Source organism: Carassius gibelio, chromosome A12, assembly GCF_023724105.1.
Source record: "Carassius gibelio isolate Cgi1373 ecotype wild population from Czech Republic chromosome A12, carGib1.2-hapl.c, whole genome shotgun sequence".
Lineage (NCBI taxonomy): Eukaryota > Metazoa > Chordata > Actinopteri > Cypriniformes > Cyprinidae > Carassius > Carassius gibelio.
The window spans coordinates 11877577-11895515 of record NC_068382.1 but is presented as its reverse complement, the minus strand read 5'-3'; the positions used below and the strand labels follow the sequence as shown (position 1 = coordinate 11895515).

The following is a 17939-nucleotide window of genomic DNA, read 5'->3' as shown; positions in this document are numbered from 1 at the left end:
AAACAGGCCTATTCATTAAAGTGTTTAGTGAAATAGCCTTCTTTAAAGGCAAAAAAGTGTTTTCATATTTGCCAGTAATCTGAAACTCTGAAACATTTGCTTCTGTTCATGCCTCCAGCTGTCCCATAATTTTACTGCATGTATAGAATATATGTGCAGAGACTGTAAATGGGTCGAGCCACCCCACCCTTTCCTCTTCAAAAAAATACAATAAAAATTATATATATATATATTTTTACACATTTCTCTGTTAAAAAATATCTTAAATCAAATTAAACAATAACCGCTGAGTATCCTAATGAGACAAGTCTTCATAAACAAATAAATTAATAGGCTGTGGTAAAAGGTTTCAAATTATGACAGTACAAGTCTGAATGGGCAAAATATTGCAAACTTTTTTTTTTAAATGTGAGAATTATGGTGTAAAGAATTATTTGATATATATATACAAATGACATTGCACACATTTTCAATGCAAATACTTGGAACATATGTGTGCTAGGATGTCCGACCCATGTTTCCCATAAGGACTTAGAGCATCCCCTTTTTGAAAGGATAAAAATAGAGCTATATGACTAGTGGACACTTTTTTTTTTAAACTTTACCTAGCCTAAGCAAATGGTGTCTGTTACAACCCCAGACACAAAAGTATAAAAGCCAGGCCCATGGGTGCTTGGGTAGTCGTCATACATCTGTGGAACAGTTGCCAGCGCAGCGCAAAGGTGAGTTTACCAGAGACACCTTGAGGATCATACACCAGGGGTTGATGAATTTCTCTAATCACCATGGAATATAATTAACGGGAAATGGAGGAATAATATAAGGATTTAAACGGACTTGCAGCAGGACTAAAATTGTGAAAGTACATCTCTTCAATTAACCAAACCAAGGACCATACTTTCTGCTTACTTTCTTGAGTTTTTGGATGAGCTTGAAATTATTTTTGATTGATTTTTTTAACGTCTTTTTTTGTTGTTGTTGTTGATGTTTTTAGTGGTGTTTTTCATTAGGCAACCTCACATGAGCTCACTGAAATCATATTTTAACTGTAGGAAGAAGTTTAACTCTAATGGGAGAATTGACAGGAGTTATGAAAGGGGTTATTTGAAATCACACTAAATGTTCCAGTTAATGTGATGTTACACTAATTTAGTCCACAATTCACTGTCAGGAACCTTTATGCATCTTAATGCATCATTATCTTGTTTGGGTCTAATTTCCAGATAAATCAAAATGGCATTTGCTGGAATTCTCAAGGACGAGGATGTGGCTGCAGCTCTTAAGGATTGCTCTGGTAAGACATCTGCTATTGAAAAAAAAAAAGCCACAAAAAATGATAGTTTATTGTTTAATTTGCTGATTTTTAATACGGTCTCTGTTTTATTTAATACCAGCTGCCGACTCCTTCAACTACAAGAACTTCTTTGCCAAGGTTGGCCTGAGCGCAAAGACTTCTGATGACATCAAGAAAGCCTTCTTCGTCATCGACCAGGACAAGAGTGGCTTCATTGAGGAGGATGAGCTGAAGTAAGAAAGCAACAGACTTTTGAATGACTGAACTCATTCTTTTGCATTTATCATATTATTCTATAAAGGCATATTTCCTAATGTTCTTTTTTATTCTCCTCAATGTTCCCAGACTGTTCCTGCAGAACTTCTCCGCTGGTGCCAGGGCACTCACTGATGCTGAGACCAAGGCCTTCCTCTCAGCTGGTGACAGCGATGGTGACGGCAAAATCGGAGTTGATGGTACTTAATCTTTTATTCAGAATATTTATGACTTTAAGGCACTGAGGATACAAAACATAACAAGATGACATATGGTTAAACCATGCATTCTGGTTATGCAATCAAACTTCAAAACGTTTTGTTACAGAACATTTTCAATGCTTTCTTAATAAGTCCTAACATTAACTGATTTGTCATCTTTTATGGCTCTTGATTTTGTAGCTACATTTATATTTATAGCAGGTCAGCAAACTAGCTGAACCAATAGAACTACTAAAAAGTGCAGTAAATCCTCATGAAAAAAAAACATGCATAAATCATTGTTCAGTTTTGTCACATGTAGTAGCCTATAAATGATTGAATGATGTTGAGATAGAAGGTACCTCTAACTTTAAACTGTTTGAACTGAATTAATTGTTCAAATGAACAGTGGCAGACTTTTTTTCTAACTGTTTTTTCTTTATGAATGTCTTTCCACAGAGTTTGCTTTGCTTGTAAAGGCCTAAGCCTTCATGGACCCTTGTCTTTGGAACCAGAGCTCTGCTAACCTATCATCTTTTTTATATTTATTTATGAATGCCCTGCAAACTCCTTACAAAGAACGCACGTTCAATGTCTTGAAAAGCTATTTATTATTAATGTTGTTTCATTGCATTGTATTGTTCTGTAAAAAAAAGTATCCTTCTTTGTGCAAACTTAAGATCTCTTTTGCACTTTAAGGAAATAAAAATTTAAAACAACTTTCTCTGTTCAGTATCTTCCTCTGAATTGTACATATAAAAGAACTGAAGGCATCCTAATTTTAACATTTCCAGTGTTAAAACTGTTTGAAAAGTCAGGAATATTTTGACATAGACAGTGTTAAGATTCCATGGTGATACAGAAAGGAAGCACAGACATTAACACTTGATTTTTGTAAGCAATATCAATGATTAGTGTAGACATACAGTAGTTGAAAATACAGATATATATGCAATTCTTAAATATAAACATGTAACGATCCCTGTCAAACACAGGGACTCCCCATGAAGATTTGTGCACATGCTCAAATGAATGCCCTCACAATCAACAGGAAGTGAGCTACTGAACCTTGTGCAGACTACAGGCATCACTAACAGCTCTCAGTGACTGAGTGAGGATGTCACTTTATACTTAGATCCCAAAGGCATATCAAACACAGCTCGACCTGAGCAAAGCAGGAAAAGCTGACTCTCTGAATGCTGGAGTGTGCTAACAACACAGTTGCAATTGCTATACTACTGAAAAACAGTACTGAATTGAAATCTCATAGCCAAAGAAAGCTAATATATAAATGTTCACAAACTCTATCTAACAACATAGTCTAACAATAATTATAATATATATATATATATATATATATAGTCTTAAAGCCTAGTCTCATTAATATTTCATAGAAAACGTTCATAATTTTATGCAATTTAATTGTAAAGGATTAGTTATTTTAAAATTGATTTGTCTATTTTATTAATTTCAACTTAAAGTTATGTTCGTTTTCATAATTTAAAGAAATGCTAAAAACATGTTTAAAAAAATAAAATAAAAATCTTAAGATTTTTATATCATGATTTGAGAGTGGCTTTATTGTGTATCAAACAAGTTAAAAATTGAGAATTTGAATCTAATAGTAATAATTTTATGATTTCTTTTTATTTTACATTCAGCCCACATTTTACATCCAAAGCGACTTAGAAAAGAGGAACTAAAGCAGTGCATCAAAGAGCCAACAATATGCATGATATACTAGGTTTATTAGACATAAATATGGCATTTGTAATTGTTTGTTAGACAATAACTGTTACTAATTGTTTATTAGACAATTAGATTACGGAGCAAGCTAGAAAAGAAGAGAATGCAGAGAAGAAAAGACCTTTTTGATGAATGAAAGTCAAGTCCAAGGTTTAGCGATGTTTTCATTAAACATAATCAATCATTAATAATAATAATAATAAAGTTTCTCTGTAAACAAGGTTCAAATTCAAGCCAGACGCTGTTTTATCATTGGTCTAATTCACACAATAGCTAGTCCATCGATTGAAAAAAAAATATGGCTATAGAAAGCAGTGATCAAGAGAAGCGCAAATTCAAGAAACAAGGACCAACATCTAGAATCATCGAGTAGCCTTTATGTTCGTGTCAAATAAATTTGCCCTGTGAGTTTGCATTTACCTTATATTTCCAAAGAAAAAAAGTAAGGACTGAAAAAAAGTGTTATGGGCTCGTTTGTAATTCACGCGCTTCCTCTTGAAGCTCCAAAGCGCGTGAGGTGATTTGCTTCAGTCACACAACAGCAGAGCGAACTCTGTTTCTCTCGAGGCAAAATGACCAAAACTCTTCCCGTTCATCTTCACATACAGAGCGCTTTCATCCAAATCAGCATCGTATATTATTAGCCGTCGTGATATTAAGGACTTATACATACGTACCTTTTTAAGCATCTTCATTTAAGTGCATATAAATAGAACAGCCTGACTACTGGACAAGTTTTTCAACCAACTGCCCGTCATGCGGTGTCCATTACATTATGCCTTATATTTCGGTTGAGTAGTGGTATATAAGGTGGAAGCCACGGAGCTGGTGCTCACTGCAGTAGCCAGTTTCATCCCTGCGAATCCAAACCCAAACCCTAAAGACAACCAGAGGTGAGTGTCTTCACAGATGAAGCTACAAGAGCTCACAATATCTCGCAAGGAAGACAGAAAAAAGACAGACAGCAAGGGCCACATGACTTCTGGCTGATCTGGAGAGGATGTGTTGATCTATTAAATCTCGGCCACCTGGCGTGGGAATAATTTGTGTCTTGGAGTCTGGACGTGTTGGGATATCGCTCTTTATTAAGCGGTTTGATTACACCAGGACTGGGTGGGATTTATCATAACACACTGTGTTGTTAAAGACATATGCAATTAATATGAACTGTTGATCATTTACCAAGCCTATGGGAGCAAATCATTTCTGATGATCTGTTATATGGATGGAGTATTATAAAGTTGTTGTTGTTGTTTTTTATTAAATTGAAATATGTTTATGTGTAATTCTACATAGCTACAGTCAAAGTAATATTGTACAAACTGAAGTCAAATTAAACCTCTGACATTTTTTAGGCTAATCATGGCATTCGCTGGAATTCTGAATGATGCTGACATCACTGCAGCCCTGCAGGCCTGCCAAGGTAACCTGCATGTTTCCGGACCATCCCATTGACCTACAAGCTAGAACATCAGTTTCATGTTGGTCCAAACCCGCGGGACTTTCTTCTTTCCGTGGAACACAAAAGGCAGAATGCTATAGGGACTTGACAGCCTCAGTCACTATTCACTTTCATGTATGGACTAAGATGCAATGAAAGTGAATGGTGACTGAGACTGTCACTCTGCCTAACATCTCCTTCTGTGCTCCACGGAGGAAAGAAAGTGGTGTGGATTTGGAACAACATGAGGGTGAGTAAATGAGGACAGGATTTTCATTTTAGGGTGTCAACATCAGTGTAAACATCATTCATTAGAGTACGGAGATTGAAACTGTGGATAAGCAATCATGTTCTTCTTGTAGTCCTTCTGCTGCTTATCTCCAAAATTATGCTAAAAAATGATGAAATTACCTTCCAGCTGCTGACTCCTTCAACTACAAGAGCTTCTTCGCCAAGGTTGGTCTGTCTGCCAAAACTCCTGATGACATCAAGAAGGCCTTTGCTGTCATTGACCAGGACAAGAGCGGCTTCATTGAGGAGGACGAGCTTAAGTAAGTCTGGTCTTATAACACATTTTCATATTAAATAAACAATTTTTATTATTTTAAAATAAACTACCTTGAACAAAACACTTAAGGGTTATGCCCGCATGTGCTTTTCAGACTGTTCCTGCAGAACTTCTCCGCTGGCGCCAGGGCACTCACTGATGCAGAGACAAAGGCCTTCCTGAAAGCTGGAGACTCTGATGGTGATGGCAAGATTGGAGTTGATGGTGAGGAATTTGCTTCTTGTTGAATATAGCAACTGTATATTACTGAAATATAATTCCTGCAGCTCCACCAGAATGTCTTCTGATGAATTCTTTCTCCTTAATTTGACAGAGTTTGCTGCCCTGGTCAAGGCATAAATGGCACCTGACCAACAACTTTTGCTGACAATCAGTGTTGTAACCTGAGATCTCCACTTTTTTTATCGGGGTGGCTGATTTTTATACAAACAACTCTTAACTGTCCACTCCCATGCTGCACCCGGTCCACAATGACTGTCATCGTCACACGGTCTTTCACGTTGTAGATATGCATGTTGGTTTCTGTAAAATCTTTGATGCTGTTTTGGGGAAAGGACAATGAGAAAATAAACACTATTTTTCATTTTTGAGTCTGTCAATTCACTGCCGTTTTAGCTTAGCATAAAAAAAAAAAAACTCAATAAGTAGGAACTTAGGAACTAAACAACCAAAATACCACAACAAGAACTGACAATGAACAGAAGAAAACACTGAGCTTAAATACACTGAAACAAAGTAAAAGAACATCAAATGCAAACACTTATTAAACAATGAGTAACCATGAATACAGACAAAGGAAACTGATCTAGAAACAGTGAAAATTCTAAGTCCAACTAAAGCAAGCACAAAATACAGATGACCTGTTGCAATAAGATATGCATGTTCCATTTTACTCATTATGTTATATTAATGTCTGATTATTTGCTGCATATATTAGAAAGTACAGTATAATGAACCAAACTGAACTTTCATTGGTTATCTTGAAGTACAATGTAGCCGCCACTGGGTGGTGTCTGGTGCCATAATTTATAAACCATTTAACATCTTTAAAAATTCAAAAAGATTCAAATGACAAAGTACTCTTATCCTAAAAGTGTGCTGGTTTTTTTTCTTCATTTTTTTTTATTTTTTATTTGTCATTTGTTACATTTTAATTTTTCATTAATGTCACTTGTGGACTCAGCAGAAGACATGTTGGCTGTACTGTACCAACAAATTAGAGAATGTAAATGGATAGATCACTATACCGTAACACTACCAGTCAGTTCAGTGACATTAGAGTGCATTGGTTTGTTGGCTAGGTGACTCCAATGTCTTGTCTTTCCCTTTCCATGAGAGGCCAAAGGCACACAATAATGCCATTTCTTCATCAATTTACACAGATTACTGCTTAATTATACAATATAAATAAATGAAAACTTTAAACACTTATTTATTTGATCCATGGCATTACAATATGACACCAATGTTTTATAGGGATATTTGAGTAACGATTTTAACCGTTTAATTCTCACACAACAACATTCAGTATTGATGTTAATTAACTGGTATGGGGCACAAAATACATGATGCTGTTAATTATTATAATTGCTATACATATACTATTTACCTGTAAAATGTTTATTATCTTTGCTATACATATACTAATTACTTTGAATTCAGACTGATTTTCCTGAACGGCAAACGATGCAGAAAATTATTTGTCTGTAAGCTCAATCATTACTCTGTCAAATGAAGAGAAAAGTGTGAAGTTCCATGAGTTGATGATTAGTCTTAGTGTCTGCCTAAGTGGATTGCAATCCTGACTACATATTTAAAGCTAAGACAAAGGGACTCTCATTAAATGTAAAGCTATATTTAAGTTGCAATATGAACTTTGACATTAAATCATACAATAAGAATCTGAGTAAGCATGTATTGTTGTGAAAGAGCAAAATTTGTACATCAGCATCAAATACAGTATTGTTGTTAATTAACTGGTATGGGGCACAAAATACGTGACGATGTTAACTAAATCTTGGGAAACAGATCAAAGGTGATTCACACAAAAGAGGTCAAACAGTTCACAAGAAATAATTAACCAATACAATGTGAAAACTTTTTCATCTTTATAACATGATTTCATGCATCAAACTAATTTTAAGATATAAATGTTCTATCACAGAAATAAATGTATTCAAGGATAAATAGATCGCATTGTACTGTCTAACTGTGAAAACTGTGAATTGTTTTGTGATATATGGCTATTCCTTCAAATAAAGTGAGTTAACATTTTAGTGTAATGCTGATCATTAATACAAGCATCGACCTTTTAGTGATCAATTTGTTTGTTGTACAAAATGATAACAGGGTCACAGGGTTGAGCTGTCCATCTACATATATATATGTGTGTGTGTGTGTGTGTGTGTGTGTGTGTGTGTGTCCAAGTATAAATACAAAACATTAGCATGCATAAATTAATTTAAATATTATTTATGTATTTATTTAAATGTCCAATGGGAATGGGACTGGCACAGGCGATTACGAAAATGTCCAATGCACAACTAAAGTTGTAAGCACTTATCTATTTATCTATCTATACAACAGCACCCGTGGGACACACACACACACACACACACACACACACGCACACACACACAAACACACGGAGAGTTTATTTCCATAGTAGGCTACGCACAATATTAAGGGCAAAGTGCGGGTACCTGTGTGTGTGAGTGCATTCGGTTCCGAGGCTCATTTAAATAGTAAAGGATAATTAGTTAGGCAAGAAATTCAAGTCGAGCCTTGCAACACGAATTTGATACACGCACAGGTAACCCAAGCATCTCTCATTGTCCGTCCCATTAGCATGTACATATATATAAGTTGTCAGTGGATGAGGCGCGCAATCACACACAGCCTTACCTCTCTGGATCAGCGCGAGGAGAAATCTTCACAGGTCAGATACTGCTTTCCGCTTAACATCAACTATCACATAAAAACTCTTTATCACCGTTGTCCCGGCTATCTGCAGGTGTTTTGGATTTTTACAACAAACACATTTTTTTTTAACTTAAAATTCGAAGTCTTTTATTTCAGCAATAGGAGAGTGACAGAGAAGCAGGAGTGAATAAATAGGACACTGTAGTGTAAAAATGCGCGATGATGATTTGGAAACGTTACAAATTACCTGCAAATTTAATGTCTCTCCAGTTTTGATGTTGCTCTAATTTATGTGAATTTAATTCATTTTAATTTCTTTTTAATCTATATAAATTCACATATGTGTAAAAAATACATAATTGGAATAATTTTGTAATAAATTATTAAAGATAAAAAAAAAATGATTTTTTTTTTCTCCAACAGTTTGAAAATGTCACTTACTTCCATCCTCTCGGCTGATGCCATTCAAAATGCTGTCAAAGACTGCCAAGGTATGCATCAAATAATTTAATAATGATCAATTATAATAATAACGATAAACACGTTTTAATTGTTTCATGTTGAGACAATGATGACAATAATTCTCATGTTGCTTTTTCTCAAACAGCTCCAGACTCCTTCTGTTATAAGAAGTTCTTCCAACTTTGTGGCCTGAGCCAGAAAAGTCCCCAAGAGGTGAAGGATGTCTTCCGCATCATAGATGAGGATAACAGTGGATTCATTGAGGAGGCTGAGCTCAAGTACGTCATTCTGGCTAGTATTGAATTCATGTGTAATGCATCACAAATTATGCTGTAATTTCAATGATAAAGCCACAAAATCTACAGCTAGAAAGCCATAGACTATGTTGTTGTGATTTCATGTTACTCGAGTCACAGTTCCTGAAGCTTTTATGCCTTCAATATGTTGCTTTGTTGTTCAGTGTGATCAGAGAAAACACTTCTAATGCTAAAAATACTTTGCTCGTAATAGCCATACATGAAATCCAATGCATAAAGAGAATTACTTCTGTTAAAGCTTTATATTACATGTCCATGTCTTACCTGATAATACCACAGTTCCATTTAAACTAAGTCCTTTTCAATTGTAATCCATGGAGATGCTGTCATTATGTTTTTTTTTTTCTGTCCCTGCTTTGTGTGATTTATCAGCATTATATAATGACATCAGCAGAACTAACCCAGGGCTGGAGAGATGACATTCACAACTGTCCTTTGAAGGCTTTCCTTTTTAGCTCACATTTTAGCCAGGACAGGTGAAAGAGATCATATTTGATCATTGGATTGATGAGTTCAGCTGTATGAGGCTGAAACAAACGGATGCGTAGAAAAAGATTAAAAATGGGCTAAAATGCTGAGCTACTTGGATTAGGAGAGTCAGCCGCTGTGCAGCACTTCATTCTTCTCATCAATGGATTTGTGTGAATCAGGTTCTTTCTCCAGCGATTTTTCCCAGGGGCACGAACTCTGACCGAAAAGGAGATTAAGAGCCTCCTTACAGCTGCAGATGATGATAGCGATGGCCGCATTGGAGTAGACGGTAATGTTTTCTCAGTAGATTGTGTCCTTTTTTAAATTTCTTTTATTTATTTTGTTTTGTGCATCTACATGCTCTACCATTTTGTATGCACAGTTAATACGATTTCAGATTTATGTCCCTTTTTTGGGGGGGGGGGGGGTCATTTCTGTCCTTTGCTCGTCTGTTATGTAATTTTCTCTGATCATTACTCAAAGATGTGTTAAGATTTAATGGCTGTCTTAGATCATGGAAACTCTAGTGAAAACAAATCTATCACTGCATTGCGTAAGAGGATCAAAGACCACAGTCACCTCAAATTATTATTTCAATCCTGAGTAACAGTCTTGCACACACTGAGACAATACAAAGTCAAAAAGCTGCATGTAAATTACTGAGAAAAAGAGCTCAAAGTAAAATAGTCTCCTGAAATATGCATTATCCACTGAATTTTTGTTTAAACTGATCAATCACCTCTTTAGAACATGTTGAAACACATGTGGGAGCTTTACAGAAAAGTTTGGTTTTGGACTAAAATCAGTTTATTATAATATCATTTTCTAAGTTATTTTACTAAATTTTTAATTCTGATGTTCCTCTTTCTCTACAGAGTTCCAGACTATGGTGTTATCCTGAAAAACTCCCTCAGCTATAAGCTGAAACCTCATCATTCGTTTTACTTTTTACACCTGATTACTTAAAAAAAAAAGAGAAAAAAAGAAAGAAAAAAGAATCAACACATAAAGTAAATGTACTTGACTTTTGAATACTTGTGTCTTGTTTTGTTGTCCCACATTCACCCCAAATGACCAATGACAAAACTGTTCAGGGAAAATAAAAGTCACTAAACTGATGCATCTGGTTCACTGTGTTTACAATCTGCTTTATATTAATGCACATACCATTTAAGATTTACTTATGTTGATACTAGGAATATGCTGGTATCAAATTTTCCTGTTGTGATTAATTGCTCATGCTTTTATCACGGTATATTGTATGATCACGGTTTTGAAATTTAAAATTTAAAAAAGTGGTCATAATACAGTATAACAGGTTAAATAACTTTTTTCTTATAACAAAAATAACTGAACATTTAAATACAATAAAGCAATAGAGAATAAAATAGATATAGTTAAAAGTTTTACACAGATTCAAGTGCAAAAGAACTCTAAAGACCAATCAGTACCACTTTACAATAAGACCTCCATTAGTTAACCATTAACATTTACAATGAGCAAAAGCTACATTTGCTACAGAAGTTATTAATCTTTGTTAAAAATACATTCATGTAAGCTCATTAAATAACTAAGCTGCAACTTTCGATTTTTAATAACATGTTATTAAATATTGGTATACCTAAAATTAATGAATGTTACAAAGAATTTTTCATTGGCAGTTTATGTTAACTAATGAATTAACTAACGAAGCCCTAATGAAGTGTGAATGAACAATAAAGAATCAAAACACTTTCAAACAATATCTAGGGCATGTTGTAGTCCAGATTAAAATTAAAAAAAAAGTTTAAAAATGAATAGCCTATTAAATCTAAATATTTAAGTATTTTCACTGTGATGAACATCATAAGGAATACACAAATCCGAATGGCTATTTAAAATTATTTAAATATGTTTAAGGAAAGTAGTGCAGCTGCTTTATTTATGGGTTTCCAGGGTAAGGGTTGCATTTTCTGCAGTTTACCGCCATCTGCTGTCAGAGAGTGAATGTGCTTTCATTCAGTGTGTCTCTCACATGTTCCCCCATGTGCTTTTCATGCGTGCTTGTTTACATCAGAACACACACTGTCTTTCTAGCATATATGGAATTACATTTGTTTCAATAAAATTGAACGAAACTTTATAAAACTGAACATAACTTTTTCAGAAACTATCAAAAATATGCCATTACAAAAGAAGAAAAACACAATGAAAATAAAAAAATGAACCCAGTCGCACAAATTTAACAGGCTCTTCGAATTTGCTTCATTCTTTGTTAATGTTTTTTAAATATTCTTTTTCACTAATCGTGGATTCTGAATGCATTGCCACAGATTAGTTTACGATTCGCAGTTTTTCGTTTGGTGTTTTGACACAAACTTCTCGTGGGGGCGGGCTTAACAGTGATCTACTCTGATTGGAAAGTGAGCTTTTGATGGACAGGTGCTCTCTGACCGGGAAGTACAGACGCCACTCAGTGGAGCGCATTATTTTCATTTTTCTTCTTTTGTAATTGGCATATTTTTTATAGTTTCTGAAAAAGTTACGTTCAGTTTTATAAAGTTTTCTTCATTTTTATTGAAGCAAATGTAATTACATACTAGCAGCATACAGCTGTGTTGTGCAATTCGACCAATTGATGGGAAAAATATTCTTAAAATGCATGCCAAATTAATTTGTAATATATCATTATTCACAGTATTTAGAAGTGCCCACAATATCGGATATATCGCATGGCACATGTCTAGCTGATACAGTGGATTCTGTGATATTTGCATAGAAGTTACAGCTTTTCTTTATTAGGCAACCTCCAGCATATGTTACTGTGCATAAGCTGGAAACGATTTCTACTGATACTATTTCTACTGTCTTATGTTTAGCTTTGAGCTACAATTTATTCAACTGTGCACTACACACATTAAGCACAAAACAAAGAAAATGTACTTGAACTTCTACATACTCAGTACTTCTGAAAAACCTCTGAAAGTGGACGGTAGCATTCAATGACCCTGAAAAAACTAATAACTACCACAAAATGGGAACAAACAGTCAAGTGAAGCCAATCTTGAGCTCATATAGAAAGCAAGTTAAACCTGTTTATACATTTCAACATTGCCATTCAACTCTTGCAATTATATATCTGCAGTGGTAAATAGAGATATGATAGTAAATGATTGAATGATTGTTGTTACAATAAATGCAGTATACTAACTAAGAATGCTCTAATACCCTCAATAGTTTAATACCAAAAGAAGGTAACTTTACTTGACTTGCTTTAGATTGTTACAGTGACCAATATGTGACCCTGGACCCACAAACCAGTCTTAAGTGTAAATTTTTCAAAATATTTCAAAATTGAGTTTTATTCATCACCTGAAAGCTGAATAAATAAGCTTTCCATTAAAGTATGGTTTGTTAGGATCGGACTATATTTGGCGGAGATACAAATAGGCCTATTTGAAAATTGGGTGCAAAAAAATCTAAATACTGAGAAAATTGCTTTTAAAGCTGTCCAAATGAATTCTTAGCAATGCATATTACTAATCAAAAATATACAGTTTTAATATATTTATGGTAGAATATGTACATTATATCTTCATTGAACATGAAAAAAAAAATCTATAATTTTGCCCCATACAATGTATTTTTTTGTACATTTTTTTTTTTTTTTTGGCTATTGCTAAAAATATACCACAGCAATTTGTGTTCAATATGGCTGATACAGACTGGGATTGTGGTCCAGGGTTAGATATCAGGTGACACCTGATGTTCTCAGCAAACCTCTGAAGTGCAACAATAATAAAAAAAATAATAATAATAAATGACTGCACCTTCAAAGAAATCAAAATGTGTGGTTCTGGCAGCATGGAGGAAGATGTCATAGCATCTGATGTATACAGATCTTTGTCAAGCTGTTTCATTTTGGTCCTTTGTTTATATTTGCAAGCAGTGCATTTTATTCATTGATCATTCTAATCAATAAATACGAAATCGCTCACCGCAGAATATAAACCTTCAAATCCTAGATGCAACCAAAGCCTTAAAACAAGGGAGTTCAAATGTAAAGCAGACTAAGTAGGTACAAAAGGTACAGACATTGACAGCAGGTATAAGTTTCAGTGAAGAGGGCCTCTCAGTACTGAATGGCAAGGATATCCTGCTCAGGTTACCGCTTAGCCCATTAGAACAATGGAATTGAAAGTGCTGCATCAATCCTGGTTTCTGATTATCCCCTTTCTGCACAGAAGCCAGAGACCAAAATGAGCCAAGCAAACATGTGCCTTAATGGCTTCAGCTCCATTCAGATAATCCCAGTGTGCATGCATGACCCAATGTGTAAGATTTAACAAACAACTAATGGGGGAGCTTACACTGCAATTATGCTACAAAGCTAATCCTCCATATTATTCAGCCAGAGGTAACCAGTTCAAATGTTAAAATTGTTTCACTTGCAACTTTCCATTTACAAGCCAGTATCCACAACCACTGCCTTGGTTACAGGAGAGCAGATATCCATATGATATTCTCAGCACAGTTACTACAGAACAGGAAATATTGGTTTATTTTTATTTTTATATATAAATCTGCCTTAAACATAAGTTCATTTAAAGAGATGTAATGTAAAATTCCAACCTTTGTGCAAATAAATTATATACTCGTCTGAAAGGATATGAGAAACCGCTTTTGACAAGGAAAAAAAAAGTAGAAAAGCAAAAAGGACATATTGTTACCTATAACACATATTGTGGCTCATACACACACACACTCAGTCTCAACTGCCACATAGGAGGTTAAATTGCATATAGCATATTGAAAATTAAGAGAATACTTACAATAATGTGTTCAAAATGTATAGTCCACCGCATGAAAATAACATCATATGATGCTGGTCACATGGCGATGTGATGAACCATTTTTTGGTTGTTCGGTGGCATGGTCTAGTTGTGAATTGTTAGAAAAAAATGTAAAAAAAATAATCATCAATGGACCTTAAATGTAACCTAAACTGTGTAATCATTCTGTAGTTTCCCTTACTGGAAACTGGTTTTGAAAAGAAAATGTTTGTTTGATCATTGACTGGCATGGTCTGAAACAACAGAAACAACAAGTGTCACAAGAATTATGGAGCTTAAAATATGACTAAATTATTTGAATTTGAATTGTGTAAATTTGAATTATTGAAAAGTGTCATATAACAAAACTGAATATTATGTGGCATTTAACAGTTTTAAATTTGAGTTTTTTTTTTACTTGAATATGGAACATTTGAAATTAAACACAATTAATTTTGTTATGGCAGCGTTTTATAGACATGCATTTTACGGTTTTTATAAAATACACCTACAAGTTTTCAAGATGAAGAAGATGAAGAAGAAATTCAGAACATCAGATTCTATATTTTAAAATTAAAAATGTTGAATTTCAGATCGCACAGAAAGGAGGTAAGAGATATCCACAGGGAAGAGAAGATGATCTCCAAAAAGTCGAACAAAGCATTTTGGCTAATTACTACGGTTACCGGGAGAGGACATGTTTAGTTCACTACTTTTACAAATAAAAGTACTCTAATGATTAATTCCCCAACAAAAGTTTTTATAATAGTCTGTAAATTAGACAAAATATAATGAAATATATAATTACACTTAAATTCAACATTTAAACTGCACTTAAAAATTCCAGTCATACAGCATAAAGTTTTTTAGGCATGTCGAGCATTCACAGTAGGCTTTTATTTACAAAAACTATGCAGAACATTAAAGGGATAGTTCACCCAAAAATGAAAATTATGTCATTAATAACTCACCCTCATGTCGTTCCAAACCAGTAAGACCTCCATTTATCTTCGGAACACAGTTTAAGATATTTTAGTTCTTTTGGACAGTTCGATTCAATAAACCGGTTGAAGAAAATGGTTCACCAGTTCTGGCGTCATTGGCGATGACTGCAAGCCTTCGGTTTACCTGGGCTCATAACATTAGCACAAAATCAGTTCAGAATCAATCACCAAAAGAATCAGTTCAGTTCAGACGCTCCGAGTGTTGGTCTGCTTCACGCTGAATCACACATGCGCAGTATCATCAGCTCCTCGGTTCTCGTATCAGACGCATCTGACAGAAACGGTTCTTGATTCGTGAACAAGTCATTATCTGTTTAGGGGAGGAAATACCAAGGCGTGTTTTTAATGATCGTAATAATCAATTGGAGAAAAGGCTGAAAAGTATTATTATTATTATTATTATTATTATTATAACCACTTATGAAAACAATAATCGCCTTTTCATCCTCTGTCCAGTTTGGTTTACATTTTTGTTTTCTGTTATGTTTGTACTCTCCATAGCAAAAATATATTAATACGAGAGTGATTTTAGCAAAGGTTTGGCTTTGTGGTTCATTATGTTCTGTTTACTGTTAGAGGTAGTAACTATAGCAACCGCGGCGATTTTTGCCATATGTTGTCCATAGACAGTAAAAGAAATGGACACAGCGACCCCATTGGAACTCAATTGAGACAAGTGAAGCCCATTTTTAGCATTTTTTTGCACTTCAGTTTCTGACGCAGACTCAAACGAAGCTTGATGACGTCAGCAACCTGTCTGCCAGATGTTAATCTTCTAGTAGCTGTGCGCGAAAACTGCCATCTTAATCTTGCAGAGACGGCGAGTTTGAGCGGGGAGTTCTTTGGCGTGAGTGAGCAGGAGTAAGTATTCTGATTAATTATTTTGTATAGTATTTTAAAATGTAACGCCAGTACGCCATATTAAGTTAATTGCCTGCAAGCTTCTCCTCCTGTCTGTACGGTAATGCGACAGAGAGACGAGTGGTTATGACGCAATCGTTAGCCTATTTTTACAAAAACTGTTTCTACGGGGCCATAATGTAACATAGAAGGTATTGTCGTGTATCTTTAGAAATAAATAATGGACAAACGGAGTCTTTAAATGCCTCAGATGTAAAGTTATTTGCTGTCAAAGTGACGCCAAAATCAATGGGAGTCTATAGAGGTCGGGATCGTTGCGTCACGTCGCAATGCATTGTGGGAATCGCGGTACAGAAGTAGATGTACTGTATAGTAGGCATTAGGTAACGTTGGTCATTTGGTCATTAATTTTGATTATTTTTTGGAAAATGGTTCAGTATTGCTGTATTGTGAACTGCTGTAATCGGTTTCATGATCGACAGGGCAAACGCCTCGTGAATCATATTAGTTTTCAACATTTTCCTACTTGGAAAAAAAACACAAGGTGTCTGAAATCACCAAGAGGCGTCAGATGGCTTGGGTCGCCACTGTACGGAGGGAAACCATCACCTTCGATAATATTATAATACATAGTTATGGTGAGACATGTTGTGTATGGTCTCTCTCTCTCTCTCTCACATACACACACACAAACTCAGACACAAACACATTACGTTTTCTCTAGTTTTTGGCCAGTAAGGGAGTCAGTTTAGTGTCTGTATTTTTTGTTTAAACATTTTCTTTTGACCCAATCCTGAACTTAATTTGCTTTTTGATATTTTTGTGCTGACTGTATTTAACAAATTTGAACAACTTGTTTAAAAAAAAAAAAAAAATGGAACGAACTTCAAAATAGGAAGTTAAGCGTCTTGTTTTGGTGAATGGTGGGTTGTGTCTGAGGTGGAGGACGGGAAGATGGCGACCGGTCCACACGTACGTTAACGAGTCAGCCGATTTTTATAGGAATTACTGCACAACTTTTCTTTAGAACCTCTTTCATTGCCATCCAATGCTATAGAATACTTCTGGAAGGTTAAAAGAACTGTCACAAAATATCTTATCTCTGTTTAAATCAGCAACTGCAGTATTACGGAGCTACGGGAATAGCATTAGCTAACGTACAAGCTAATGATGGAAACCGATAAATCCGAACTGTGTCAAATGGAAATTTCCATGGAAACTACGAAGTGTGCTTCAATGACAGAAAAACGTAACATTCAAGAGATGCATTCTTATGCCTGCGTGAGTAATTCGGGGGAAGAATGTATTTCATCTCCGAACACACCTCAGAAGCACAAAGCTAAAAAAAGCAAAAACAGTAGTTCTGACTCAAAAGATCAACCGTCACTGTATGAGCTACAAAACACAATAATCTCAGCCGTCATAGAAAAGATAAATGAAAGGGCGGATAAAACCGATCAAGCCGTTCATTACAACACCGTCCAAATTGATGGCTTGAAAAGGTCTCTGGATTTCTGCCACCAAGAAGTCGTCGATTTAAAAAATCAACATGTCGCTCTTAAAAACAAGTGTGATCTGCTCCAAAAG

At 35.0% G+C, this 17939-nt stretch overlaps 3 protein-coding genes and 1 long non-coding RNA gene across 4 annotated transcripts; 3 read left to right on the top strand and 1 right to left on the bottom strand.

Moving 5' to 3' along the window:
• Positions 1 to 639: 639 nt before the first annotated feature.
• LOC128025134 (parvalbumin-2-like) lies at positions 640 to 2468 on the top strand. The gene is made up of 5 exons (XM_052611173.1): positions 640 to 722; positions 1224 to 1294; positions 1395 to 1527; positions 1640 to 1749; positions 2209 to 2468. Exons 2-5 carry the CDS (start codon positions 1234 to 1236, stop codon positions 2232 to 2234), a joined length of 330 nt encoding a protein of 109 aa, XP_052467133.1. The 5' UTR covers positions 640 to 722; positions 1224 to 1233; the 3' UTR covers positions 2235 to 2468.
• On the bottom strand, positions 1332 to 4094 carry LOC128025135 (uncharacterized). Its single transcript, XR_008186099.1, has 2 exons — positions 3916 to 4094; positions 1332 to 1790 (listed from the first exon to the last, which is right to left on the bottom strand). It is a non-coding gene; the product is annotated as an uncharacterized LOC128025135 (long non-coding RNA).
• A 218-nt stretch (positions 4095 to 4312) lies between these two features.
• LOC128025133 (parvalbumin alpha) lies at positions 4313 to 6087 on the top strand. Its single transcript, XM_052611172.1, has 5 exons — positions 4313 to 4388; positions 4851 to 4918; positions 5355 to 5487; positions 5599 to 5708; positions 5818 to 6087. The coding sequence occupies exons 2-5, from the start codon at positions 4858 to 4860 to the stop codon at positions 5841 to 5843; spliced, it is 330 nt and encodes a 109-aa protein (XP_052467132.1). The 5' UTR covers positions 4313 to 4388; positions 4851 to 4857; the 3' UTR covers positions 5844 to 6087.
• A 2189-nt stretch (positions 6088 to 8276) lies between these two features.
• Positions 8277 to 10794, top strand: LOC128025390 (parvalbumin, thymic CPV3-like). Its single transcript, XM_052611719.1, has 5 exons — positions 8277 to 8442; positions 8850 to 8917; positions 9034 to 9166; positions 9856 to 9965; positions 10552 to 10794. Exons 2-5 carry the CDS (start codon positions 8857 to 8859, stop codon positions 10575 to 10577), a joined length of 330 nt encoding a protein of 109 aa, XP_052467679.1. The 5' UTR covers positions 8277 to 8442; positions 8850 to 8856; the 3' UTR covers positions 10578 to 10794.
• The last annotated feature ends 7145 nt before the right edge of the window (positions 10795 to 17939 follow it).

Excerpts from the sequence above, each read along its gene's own strand:
- LOC128025133 (XM_052611172.1), top strand. The coding sequence starts at position 4,858 with ATGGCATTCGCTGGAATTCTGAATGATGCTGACATCACTGCAGCCCTG. Across the intron at positions 4,919-5,354 it reads AGCCCTGCAGGCCTGCCAAG|CTGCTGACTCCTTCAACTAC; the intron begins GTAACCTGCATG and ends ATTACCTTCCAG. Across the intron at positions 5,488-5,598 it reads ATTGAGGAGGACGAGCTTAA|ACTGTTCCTGCAGAACTTCT; the intron begins GTAAGTCTGGTC and ends TGTGCTTTTCAG.
- LOC128025134 (XM_052611173.1), top strand. The coding sequence starts at position 1,234 with ATGGCATTTGCTGGAATTCTCAAGGACGAGGATGTGGCTGCAGCTCTT. Across the intron at positions 1,295-1,394 it reads AGCTCTTAAGGATTGCTCTG|CTGCCGACTCCTTCAACTAC; the intron begins GTAAGACATCTG and ends ATTTAATACCAG. Across the intron at positions 1,750-2,208 it reads CGGCAAAATCGGAGTTGATG|AGTTTGCTTTGCTTGTAAAG; the intron begins GTACTTAATCTT and ends GTCTTTCCACAG.
- LOC128025390 (XM_052611719.1), top strand. The coding sequence starts at position 8,857 with ATGTCACTTACTTCCATCCTCTCGGCTGATGCCATTCAAAATGCTGTC. Across the intron at positions 8,918-9,033 it reads TGCTGTCAAAGACTGCCAAG|CTCCAGACTCCTTCTGTTAT; the intron begins GTATGCATCAAA and ends TTTCTCAAACAG. Across the intron at positions 9,167-9,855 it reads ATTGAGGAGGCTGAGCTCAA|GTTCTTTCTCCAGCGATTTT; the intron begins GTACGTCATTCT and ends TGTGTGAATCAG.